General features: G+C 48.2%; 1 protein-coding gene across 1 annotated transcript in view; it reads left to right on the top strand.

Annotated features, from left to right (window-relative positions):
* The window catches only part of LOC129017993 (tensin-3-like), a 202329-nt gene that overhangs the window by 22320 nt on the left and 167051 nt on the right, over nt 1-12958 (top strand). Inside the window, exon 3 of the mRNA XM_054459073.2 lies at nt 7783-7820. Coding sequence (XP_054315048.2) covers nt 7783-7820 — 38 coding nt within the window. The remainder of the gene's footprint in view (nt 1-7782; nt 7821-12958) is intronic.

Genomic DNA, 12958 nt, shown 5'->3' with positions numbered 1-12958 from the left:
CCCATTTGAGAGATGGTTTTCTGGGATCTAATAGTGGAATCAGCGAGACTATCATGGAATTAGACAGGATGGCACAGAATAAAGAAGCGCTGCAACAAGAGAGACAGCTGTAGGGAAGGCCTAAAGGAGATGAGAGTTGAGAAAGGAAGCAAGGAGAAAGGAGAAAAGAAGCAAGGAGAAAGCTGAGAAAGGAGAAAAGAAGCAAGGAGAAAGCTGAGAAAGGAGACCAGAGGGAAAATGGGATGAAGGGAGTTTTGTAAGAAAGATTTGGTAATGGGTTATTCCACACGGTTAACCCAACATTATTAAGCACCTGCTAGGAGAGAAAGATGAGAGTTTTGTGTCCTGTCTTTGAGTCTGACAGAGTCAGCAATACACTAAGTGATTACAGAAAAAAGTTTGGAGATAGACGGGCAGGTCGGTAGGTGTGTGTTTTTTGCTTTGGGCCAGATGCAGTATTAGGACTCCAGGAGAACATGGTAGTTATTTAAAACTAACAAGGCAACAATGGGATCATGGGGTCGAGCAGTGAATGTGACTGCCTTGTCTGGCGGTCCCCCGCTGTGGGTCAGTCACTCCCCTCCTGCCTTGTGGAGCCTGTTACTGGGACACAGAGAGGCTGGCAAACTTGACAATTGATGCTAGGAGAAGCAGAGGGTGACTCACAGGCTTGTTTATAACTTGGTCAATATGTGTCAAGTGTATAAAAGATTCTGACAACCCTGTAAGACAGTGGCCTGGATTCCCAAGGCTCGTGGAGACGTGAAGAATAGCAGTTCCAAGACAACATATAAAAATGTTGGGCGTTTGCAAGCCAGACAGCTCTGTGCTGTAACTGCTGTAGCGGGAGTCAGGATTCCTAAACATGAGTCTGGAAACCTCGTCTGACAAGGGAACTGATGTGTGGTTTGCAGACTGTCAGCTGTGGAGCTGAGTGTTCAGGCAAAGCCATGAGAAGGGGCCTGCCACACACCAGCTCAGATGCCGGAGGGTAAGCTGGGCTGGAGGAGGGACAGGCTCCTTACAGGAAAATGCTTTTGGTGGCCCTTACTTGCATGGAATGTCATTGACTCTCACTTGAGATATTTCAGCTTTTCAGTTTTGCAAGTTGATGGATGAAAAGTGATGTCTCCTTTTTATTATGTTTTTCATTCATCTGGTGATTACATGAGGTTGAACATCTAAAAAGATACAGAAAAGCTGCCTGCAGCATTTCTGTTTACTTAGCAAAGCAGCCTTTCAAATCCTTTGCTCATTGCTTATTTAATAATTAGATTATTTTAGGGCGTGGTGAGGTGGCTTATGCTTGTAATCCCAGCATTTTGGGACGCCGAGGCAGGAGAATCGATTGAAACCGGGAGTTCGAGACCAGCCTAGGCATCAAAACAAGACCCCATTTCTACAAAAAATTTAAAAATCGGCCTGCACAGTGGCACGCGCCAGTGGTCCCAGCTACTCTAGAGGCTGAGGCAGGAGGATTGCTTGCACCTGGAAATTTGAGGCTGCAGTGAGCTGTGATCATGCCACTGCACTCCAGCCTGGGTGACAGAGTGAGACCTCATCTCTAAAAAGAAAAAAAATAAATAAATAACATTTTGAAAATTAATAAATTTAAAAATCATTTTTTTAAATTTCTAAGACTTCACTATATTATGAATACTAAATCTTATCTGTGATATTAGGCAGAACTTTTGCCAATTTCTGATGACATTTGTCCTCAGAAAAGGTCAGTTTCTTATCTTTCCACTTTGTGCATTGCAAACATTCCAGTCAGTTGCTTGTCTAAGTTTGTTTGTGGCCTGTTTGTCACACAAAAGTTGTAATGTTTGGTTTGTTCACATCTACTCATCTTTTCATTTAGTTCATACTCTTGTTCCTTGTTTTAGAATGCCTGCCCTTCTCCAAGGTCACAAAGATGTTCTCTGATATTTATTCTAATATTCATTTCAGCTTTTCCAATTCCGAATCAGTTCCATGATTGATGCATCTAAAATTCATGGTATTTCTGTTATTATTATGATGATGTTTTTCATGGAGTAACCAGTGTTCCCAGTTTTATTGTCTGGCTCCTCCTTTCTTTCTGAGTTGTGATGTGTCTCTCCAGTGTCATTTTCTCTCCTATGGATGAGGACACCGCATATGTCCGTCTGTCACAAAGTTTATTTCATACAATACAGAGCGCTGTATATCTGTTAGTCTTGCCTTTTATAAGAACTCTCACATGTGAAATAGTTTAAGATCATAATTTTTCAATAGCTACCTAATATTTTGTTTGTATATATATGTTATTTTATCTTTTTATTGCTTAGGTAAACTTTTCTTTTCATGGCAGAGAGGAATCTTGGCTATCACCCTGTTCTACTCCTAATTACAGAAGGGGAAATGGGTGCCAGAGGGGACATGACTGGCATGGATCCTTGGAGAGGGGCTGGAGTGAGCATGTGAGTTCAGACTCCTGAGGTCCCTGGACACCTGCTCCTGGTCCTGGTGTGTAGCTCATGGTGGATGTTTGCTTTAGTGGGCTCATGCATGTGGAGCCCCAGTTTTTGCACCAGGCACAGAAGAGCCTTTGCACACCAGCTCACTGGCTGTTCCAGTCCAGCTCTGGGAGGTGGGCTCTGCCCACGTAGAGCTGGGCTGGCAGCTGGTGTCACTGCTTAACCTGCTCTGTCACCCAGGGCAGGCAGCTTCTGCTCTGTGCTGCAGTTTGCTATTTGTACAACGGAGTGAGAATGTGCCTTTCTCCCTGGTCCCCATGGGAACAGGTGGAACAAGGCGTCTAAAGTACATGGAGCTTCGTGGAAGGCACCGTAGCAGCCAATAACGGGGCTGCATGGGTGGAGCCTCTCCCAGCCAGCAGGGCATGTGTCTTCTGCAGGGGGAGGTGCGGCGGCCGGCGGGCTCCGGGCAGTGTGCCTGGGCCCCGGTTCTGCAGCCCGAGTTCTACAGGTTCTTCCTGTGGGTCCAGCTCCATGCTCAGAGGGGGAGGTTCCAGAGGCTGAGGCATTTTCCTTCTCTTGCTTCGTTCACAGGAGTGGGAAGGTCTGCGCCAGAAGCCCCTGGGAGAATTCACTTACCTTTCTGTTGGTCAAAATTGGGTCCTTACCCCATTCTGAGAGCCTCAGGCAAGGAGAATGAACAGGGTTGCCCTCGGGCTGCGGGTCTCGGGCACCCACTGCTAGGGTCCTAGAAGACCCTAAAGGGCTCCTGTCAGTGTGGTTTGTATTCATCACGATTTACCCTATTAGAAATGGGAAACTGATGAGTATTTAAAATATTTAAGCCAGTTAAAAACAATGGTAATGAACCAATTATATGTTAAAATGAACATATGCTTAATAAAAAATAACTGTATGTTTCAAAACAACAAAATGAGAGGAGGGGCATTTTTTTTTGTGATTCTGTTACGCAGCCTTAATCAAGAGGCTGGTTCCCCCTGCGTGCAGTCTTCTGCAATGTTTGGTTTGAAGCATTGAAAACAATCTAGCACCATAAACATATCTACTTGGAAAAGGAAGCATTTTAATAGGCTTTTCAGGCCATTGTAGATAATCCATTTTGATTCTACACCAGAACTCAAGTGACAGTTGTTTGAAGTTCAATTTCACTGTGGAATCTGAAATTGTATCAGTAGAGTTTTTCCTACTCTGTTTTATTAAAATCCACTGGCCTGTCTTGCACACCAAGTGTATCTTTTACCCGGTGTGGAACACCATGCACTGGACATTTGGAAATTATTGGTTCACTGACAATTTCGCAGAACTTCTAATTGTTGACATATTTGTTATACAATCTCAGGAAAATCCCCACATTTGTTAATATTATTGTTGATTTTAACAGAAATATCCTAGGAGTTGTTAGGCCCTGGTGACGGGTACAAGTCTTTTTTTTTTTTTTTAAGACAGGGTCTTACTCTGTCACCCAGGGCATGATCTCGGCTCACTGCTACCTCTGCCTCCTGGGTTCAGGAGATTCATGTGCCTCAGCCTCCCAAGTAGCTGGGATTACAGACATGCATCATCATGCCCAGCTAATTTTTTGTATTTTTAGTAGAGATGGGGTTTGACTATGTTGACCAGGCTAGTCTCAAACTCCTGACCTCAAGTGATCTGCCCACCTCAGCCTCCCAAAGTGTTGAGATTACACACGTGAGCCACCACATCTGGCCTGGGTACTAGTCTTCTAAAATTCTAATTTTCACTTGAAATCTCAAATTTTGACATTGGTTTATGATGACAGACTCACTTCATTTTTGAGAAAATGACAAGAACTTGAGTCTGAATAACCACATTTTGTCTGCTAGGAGTTCTTTCAAATAAAAATGACATTCCCTGAGAAGGTGGCTGGTTTAGCTGCCAGCTCACACAAGTGCTATTCCAAAAAGGAGGCAGGTCTGCGTGGCTGAGGGTCAAAGTGACCTGTGGCCTCTTCTGGGCCTGTGTGCTTCAGAGATGGATTTTGGTGTGAAGTTCTTCTGCTGTTTTGGAGCCTCCCTTGTGGCCAGCACCTTCACAGCCCCAAATCCCTAAGTGGTGATCAGGTAATGAGGTCTCCACAGCGTGTGGGCCTGCTGGCTATGGGCTTCTGAAAGCAGACCTGGAACAGGTCAGGATTGGGACACAGTTGTCCAGCACATGAATCCTCAGTCTCATCCACAAACCCCAGTCTCACATTAGTAAAACAGGTGAAGATAGGTAGCTTCTTTCCAGGGTGTGGTGGAAATTTGGTAATACCCATGCAGTGCAAGCTTTTAGGTGCTGAGTGTATCAGGTGCCTGTCACTCCTGTTAGCGCTGCTATTGTGAGACCCTGGTCATGCACCACAGAGACGCTGTCGCTTGATGAGCTTGCAGCCCATCGGGAGAGATGGACACAGGGAGATCATCATGATGTGACAAGCCATGATGACCTGCCATGATGGGTCAGTGGCACAGAAGGGTGTGAATTCAGGAATGGAGGCAGCTGAGCTGGGCCCAGGAGGTGGGTGCAGGATGGCGTGAATGAGGAGCTGAGGTTGGTATGGGCAGGGTTAAGGCAGGCAGGGAGCTGTCTCCTGTGGGTGGCAGGATAGGAAGCTGGGCCTGGGCACTGTTAGATTCATATTTTGTAATATGTCAGAAAGGCAGGGAGAGTATGGGTGGATGAAAACACTGAATTTGATGCGCAGACGGGCTGGAGTCCCACCTTCATGGACCACGGCTGCCCCCTTGGCTGAGTCACCCTTACAGTTTCTCCCTGAGAGGTGCTTATGAGGAGCAAGTGCAGTAACATACGGGAAAGTATCTCGTATACTGCCTGGTGCGGTGCTGACCAGAGCTGGTCCACAGATAGATTGACGGTGGACTTGCTACTCTGAGGATTACCCATGCTGCTGGCAATCGAATGTGAAGTCCTAGTCCAAACATATGTAAAACTTTGAGGGTCACTTTCTACGTACCAGAAACAATGGCCCTGCCTCTCAGGATTGTAGTCTTGGCTCATGGGCAGTTTATATGATTTCACTATGATAATTGAATTTAATGATTTTGTCCTACGGTGCCGATGGCTGTCTGGTGGCCGAGTAGGCCACCCACCATGGATGTATCATACCAGTGCCACCCTTGCACTGACCAGGGCCATTTTTTTGTGTTGAGTTGGAATGTTGCATGACAAATGATTCCCAAAGTTAGTACCTTAGCATAACAGTAAGCATCTGTTATCTCCCACTGTGTCAATGATCAGAAATTTGGGACATAGGTGACTGAGCAGTTCTGGCTCAGGGTCTCTGGAGAGGCTGCACCATCTGAAGGCTTGGTTGGGGTTGGAGACCAGCTTCCGAGGTGGTGCACTTCTGTGGCTGGGAAGCTGGGGCCAGCTGTTGGTGGGAAGCCTCAGCTCCTCTCCATGGGGGCCTCTCCATAGGGCTGCTTGAGTGTCCTCACAACATGGCGTCTGGCTGTCCTCAGAATGAGTGATCCTGGAGACCAGGACAGAAGCCATGATGCCTTTTAGCCACAAAAGTCACACACCGTCCCCTCTGCCAGGTTGCACTGTCACACAGCCCAGCTGATTCACTGTGGGAGGGGGCTATACACCGACATGGGGGCCAAGAGATGAGGTCACCCAGGCCATCTGGAAGGCTAACCGCTGCATGATGTCGTGGTCTTGTGACATGCTGCTAAACGTGTGTGGGCAGAATTCTTTGCCTGACTCTCACTCAGCCAGAGGCCAGAGGCCTGCCCACTGCCCTTCTCCTTATCTCAGTCCTTTGTGCTGGCCTCTGCCAGGGACGGTTTCTGTTTGAACTTTTAATCTTGTGTGGAAGCCCCTTGTTTCCCAATGGCAAGTCTCTCTTGATTTGAAAATCACTGATCACCTTTGTGTGTTTTGCCCATTAGAAGGTGTAGGATAAATACATGACTTTGTGAATAATCTTACAAACCTCAAGGTAGAGAACGACAATTCAGCAATTCAAAAACATAGATCATACAAAGATAACAACCTAGCTGTAACTACTGGAGTTCTAATAATTGCCATGCATGGGCAAGTGACCTTATCTGTTTCATCCTCATTCAACCCTACACAAACCTTTTTGACTTTGATACGTCATTGAAAACAGAGTGCAGGAGGGGGAGTCACAGGGTGTCGACACGCAGAGCTGGGATGTGGGGCCCCTCTCCCTGACTTCTGAGGCCTTGGTCTTCAGGTCCCACACACTTCTGCATGTGGACATTGCTTTCTAGTTTCAAAACAGGGTCCCTTGAAGGATTCCATTTGACCCATGATAGCTCCGTGGGAGGAAACAAAGACCCAGCTAGAGGGGCAGAGCCTGGATAGGAGGCTTTGGTCACTGTTCCCCAACCCAAGTCTCTTTCCTTTCTCCCACAGCTGTCCCTGTGAGCTGGCAAACTTGGGGGAAGGGAGGGCATGTACCCGACACTCCCTTGGAGCTGGCACAGGAGGCTGTGTTGGGATTATTAGGTGTTGCTGGTTCATTTCTCTTTCCCTGTCCTGCAAGGCCTGACTGCAGCATGCTCATGGTGCTCGTGGGGAGGTTTATGCCTCATCATCACAGCTGCAGCCTCTGGGCAGAAGGGCCTGTGAAATCCACATTAGTTCCAGCTCCGCATTGCATTGTTAGGGCCTCCAAAGGGACCCAGGACTCGAAGGGACACAGGACTCGAAGGGACACAGGACTTGCTCCGTTCTCACAGTGGCCCCTCTGGAAGGATTCTCCTATAGGAATTTAGACATGAATTTATTCTGACAGTCAGTTCTCAGGTTGGCAGGAAGTGGAAGCACTTCCGAAATCCAGATGCATGACTTTCTCACAAATTTAAAGGCTCCAATCCGGTCTTTCATGGACACTTTAAATTCTGATTCTTAAGGGGCATTTTCCGGTTTCTCTTCTTTTTTCAGGGATCAGTCATAATTTCTGGGCATACATGAATGCTTTCTGCTGCTGAAATTCACTATTCTTCTTTAGGGATCCAGTTTGGCTGGACGTACATACCCCTTGAAAAACCAATCTGCTCGTGACCCTGCTCCCAAGACATTCCTACCTGAGCCACCTGAGCTGTTGCTAACAGACAACAGTTGTAACTCTGCTCTTGCACACCACGTCCTCACTGCCTTCTGTCCACACTGCTGTGTGTCATATGTAAAAATCTCCCTCGTGCCAGAGAGAGGCCACCTATGGGATCTTCAAGCCAGAGATTTTGAAGGATTGAGAGGGTTTGAAGATGTAAGAATTCTTGCTAGAGAGACTGCTCGACACACATTCTTTCTCTCTTTTTTTTTCCAGCCTGCAAGTATTCCTGCCACAAGAAATGTGAAGCCAAGGTAAGCATTCCATTGCTTTCCGGTGGGACTTTTTAAAGCTGACTTGGCCTTCATTGAATGATATGTGTGGGGGGGGCCTCTTTGGACTGCAGCCACGGAAAGAAAACTCTTTAGGAAAGCCAGGGCTGGGATACGGTGTATACCTTTCATCTCAAGGATAAACCAAAGAGCTTTGAAATCCACGATTTTAATTATGGAAAATAATTCTTAAGAATTTGATTTCAGATAAGAATTCAACAGTTGTCCCCTGGCCACATCAACGGCTCCTTCTCAGTGGCGCACGGTCCCTGGTTTCTCACTGCCTTGTCATACTGCCTCTCAGCGGAGAGAGGGCAGGAGCAGGGATATCCAGGGCATTCCCCTGGCCTGGGGACTTTTCTGCTTCATTTTGGAGATAGTTGTGCATAGATGGATTGGGGTTTTCAGCTGCCACGGAAACCTGGGAACCCTGGAGTAAGGTTTAGTGATGTTCACTGAGGTTTGTGAGTCTCTGGAGAGGTTAAATTGCCCGAAGGCCCCTATGACCAAAGGAGGCCTGGCTATGTCCTGTTGGGCTTAGGGTTTTGGTGAGTGGGGAAGTGAGGTGGCCTGGAAGTGCCGTGTGGGAAGTGACAGACACCCCAAGGAAGAAGCACATGGTTTTCTACCTTGTCTTGGTGCTCACACCTTCAGATCTCCTGGGGATGGTGGCTGTACTTACAGAATCCCCAGGTATGATTTGGGTTTGCAGTCAGGGTGTCAGCAGTGTTTTGCCCTATCTACTGTTTGGCCCTGCCTATGGGGGCTCCGTAGGTGTCCTGACAGGTTGTCTCCATGGCTGTAGGTCCAGGGAAGAGGAGTTTTAGAGTCTTGGGATTTTGCTACTGTTACAGACCTCTTGGGTCAGCTGTTTTGATCATTTCCAGCCCTGCCTTGGGCTCCGAGTGGAAGGCTGTGCTGGAAGCTGACTTCACGTTACCATGAACTCACTGCGTGTGGGTCTGCTTTCCATGTGAGGACTAGGGGGGTTGGTTTCCCCGACACTCCTGATCTCAGGCATACACAAACACACACATGCATAAATACGCACATGTGCGTGCACATAAATACACATGCACACAAACACATTTGTGCTCACACGCACACATGCATATGTGTGCACACAAATACACACACACACACAAAGTTGGAAGAACTAGACTAGTATAGCTCTATTTCTTTTCTCCCAAGAGACTTTTTAAGTTTTCATTATGGAGAATGCTGAGCACATGCAGGAGCAGAGAGGATGGCACACGGCCTTGCTGCCCGCTTCCTGAACCCCAGACCAGCAGCCCCTGTGACCTGGCCACACCTCCTTGCTGGCTGTCTCCTCCAGATGTCACGTGGGGTGCACTTCTCAGGACTCCTGGGGGCTGTGTGGAGTGCTTCTCCTCTTGCTTTCCACCCTGCTCTGGAGAGGGCTTCCCCTTTTCCAGAGGAGTAGGCGTTTCTTGTTCACACACTCTTAGGTGTAGCTGATTTCTGACCATGGTTTATTTGAGGTTTTTTGTCCACAGATAGGCTCCTTTCCTGGGGTGCTGTGCACCTTCAGTGGTGTGGGAGCAGTGCTTCTGAATGCAGGGGTGAGTGGAAAGATTGTACCTTTGGGGGAGCATTTCAGACTTGGAGAGCTTCCCCCTCCTCTAGGAGGACTGGGATGTGTTGTCCCTTATCCCTGTTGTGTGGTGCCTTTGTCCTCATTGCTTGCATCTCGGGTCAGCTGCAGAGTAGGAGGAGGGGGTGGGCTGCTTTTCCTGACTCTGTTGTGGGCCCAGCCACCTCTGAGCTGCAGCCGCAGAGATGAGCCTGCTGTTGTTCCTTCCATTTCTTAAATGAAGCCTGTCGCCGGCTGCTTAAGGGATTGAATTCTTTGGTTCAAAGTGTATTCCAAAATCCTTAACTATCACTGAATATGGAATTTCTAACGGCAACCATTGGCAGTTTGCTGAGGGATGGATAAGCTCCTATTCCTATCAGATCACAGTGCGGGGAAATATATCCATGTTCATTTTTTTTTATAATACAGCTTTGAACCGCAGGGGAGAAAGCCACTGGCAATAACAAAGCACCTTCTCATTCCAAAAATATAATGCCATCGTTGTTGGGGATATGAGGGCCATAACTCCCCAGCTGCTCCTGCAGGGTACTTGGCTAAGGGAGCGGCTCGGTCTTCCAGGAACTGAATATGGCTGTGGCTTCTCCCACATTATTGCACTCGGCTTTTGAGTCCTTGATTACTGTGTTTACATATATCGCCCAGTGGGCTCCTTGGATGCTGCACTCAGATTGCTCAGGCAAGTATGAAGCCTTGGTTCAGCTTATAGGCTTTGTCTGGCATCAGACCCGAGACTGGGTGGTAGTGTGTGCTGTGTTAAACCCCCTCGATGGTGTTCCCCTCTGTGTGGGAGCACTTGCGCCTGTGTCTACAGGCTCCGCACATGCCCTGGAGCATGTGGCTGGTGTGTGGTGGTGCTAAAGGCCACAGCTGTTGATCTGCTGCTGTCAGTGACATTGTCACAGGCTCCTCCTGTCCAGGCCCTCAGAGCCCCTTCTGTGGCACTGACGATGTGGAGGAACCATCCTGCAGAAATGGGGACCGAGACAGCAGCTGGGGGATCAGGCAGGGAGGCAGAGCCATTGTTGCGACATTTTGAGAAGCCCCAAAAGACTGCTGTCACTCTCTTCTTGAGCCATTGGACAGTATGTCCTCTCAGGCCAGGCCATGCAGCTCAGTGGGTAGATGGAGGCAGAGACCTGGACTTGGATCCCAGTGGGGCTTTTTGTCTCCCAAAGCCTTTCTAGTTCCCCTTGCTATGGTCTTGATGTTTGTGTCTCCCCCAGATTCCTGTGTTGAAACCTGATCCCCAAGGTGATGGTAGCTGGAAATGGAGGCCTTTGGGGAGATGATTAGGTCGTGAGGGTGGAGTGTCTATGAATGGGATTAGTGCCTTTATAAAAGGTACCCCAGAGAGATCCCTTACCTCTCCTGCTATGTGCATACATGGCAAGAAGGCATCCTCTATGAACCCTGAAAAGGGCCCACATCAGACACTGAATCTGCTGGTGCCTTGATCTTGTACTTCCCAACCCTAGAACCTTGGGAAGTATATTTCTGTTGTTTATAAGCCTTCCAATATTTTGTTTTAGCAGCCCACGTGGACTTAGATAGGCCCTGAGCCTCACTTTCTTCTTGCATAAAAAAAGTGAATAATAGTTTTCTATAATAAACAGAAAAATAACTTTCTCTTAGCTGTTGGTTATGATAATACTTACTTAAGTTTCAGGGAAGTCAAATAATGTATGTACAATCACTTGAAAGTTTGGGATTTCAACTATTTTGCTTCCTGGAATGCAGTGCTTATTCATGTGAGCCACATGAGCTGTGTGGGCATCATGACTTGCTTTTTTCCTGGCTGTCACTTGACTTACCGGCAAGAGTGAAAAAAGAAGTACGAGAAATGAAGCAGTTGTAGGAAAGCAGATGTTGGGGAGGGGAGAAGAGGGAGGAAAGGGTGGCAGGTGGTGCCCCACTAAAGGAAATGAAAGGGAGGTTCTGTGGAGCTTAGGCAAGCAGATGGAGGCACGGGAATCCTATCCTTGAAACCTGCAGCCTGGCATCATGGTGAGATGCCTCTTCCGCCTCTGCCCACTTGCAGACACATTTGCTCCTTAGAGTTGCACTTTGTGTAGGGTATTGAGTATCATCTTGAATCATCAGAGGAGAATGTGTAGGGTATTGAGTATCATCTTGAATCATCAGAGGAGAAATAGACCAGCAGGTAATTTTTTTGTAAACTTAAGACCCCATGTAGGGACCACATGCAGGAGTTAGTGAGGGGAACATGTGCAGGAGTAATGTTGGGGAGACGCCCTGCAGAGGGTCCCGATGCACAGCTCCCCCTTTAATCCAGGAAAAACACAGAACCTCCTGCCCCCTGGGCTCCAATGCTCTCAGACCCCCTGGCTCATCCTCAGCCTTTGCAGCCTGGCTGTGAAGGTCCAGCTTGCTGTTTCTCTCTCTGCACGTGCCTCGGTTTGCACCCTTCTTGGATATAAAATACAGGAGTGCTGGTGTTGCCTCCTTGCTGAGTCTGTAGAAGGAGAATGCAGCAAGAGGAGAGAGGTCCCAGGCTCTGTCCAGCCTCTTGGCTCCTGCAGGTGGCCTCAGCGTCTTCTTCCACTGTCCCGGTGCTCCATCTGGGCAGTTGCCAAGCCAGGAGCCTTTCCCCTCTCTCCAGCTGGCTGCTTGAGGGAGAGAACTTTGTGATAGGCTTGCTGCTCTTTTTAAGCTGAGGCTACAGGAGGTCCTGGGGAAGTCAGTGGAACCTCCTGCTGCCCTCATTGCCTGCTGCCCTGGGGGCGTTTGCTGGGCTCTCCTATCAGGGATCCCCATGTCCTGGCTGCGGCTGATGCAGGAGCTTTGTCACTTCCACCAGACAGGCCCAGGGCAAAGACTTGGTCCTCTGCCATGGAAAACACGGGACCTAGAGTTTATGGCTTCTTCAGAAACTGTCCCTAGACATTCATCCTGGGCGTCAACAGACGCTCAGTGGCCTAACTGATAAGTTTCAACCACTAACTTCTGTCTGGCAGTTAACTTTCATCTTCAGATCACTCCTTTTCTCTGCATGCTAAGAGCCGCAGCTGCCGTGCAGTAGGATACGGGCCTGCTGGGTCCCAGGGATTGACCTGTCCAGCCCCCTCTCCCCATTGTCTGATGAAAAACCTCAAGACCCCAGGGAGGTGAAACAACTTACCTATTGTCACCTAGCTTCTGAGGCCCAGAATTCATGGGTGTTGCATTTCAAAGCTCTGATTTTTGCTGTTCCATGTGTTCTTTTTGGTGCTTTGCCATCTTCATGTATCAGAAATGGAGCTGAGGTTTGTGTGGGTGACTTTAGCCCACCTTGCTCGTATGCCTACAAAACCTACTATGCCTCTTGTGAACTCCAGCTCCAGGGCCAACTTCTCTAAAACACAAGATGAGCGTCTCTCCCGCTTGGCTTGGGGCTCACTCCTCCTGGGCTGCATTTCTATTTCTCTTTCATGAAATGATGCCTGAGAATTCTCTGACTCCTGCATGGCTCAGGGCTCTTCTTCCCCGTGAAGGCTCTGCTCAT

Source organism: Pongo pygmaeus, chromosome 19 (assembly GCF_028885625.2).
Source record: "Pongo pygmaeus isolate AG05252 chromosome 19, NHGRI_mPonPyg2-v2.0_pri, whole genome shotgun sequence".
Lineage (NCBI taxonomy): Eukaryota > Metazoa > Chordata > Mammalia > Primates > Hominidae > Pongo > Pongo pygmaeus.
Note: the sequence above shows the minus strand (reverse complement) of the source record. Positions and strands in the feature narration are given on the sequence as shown.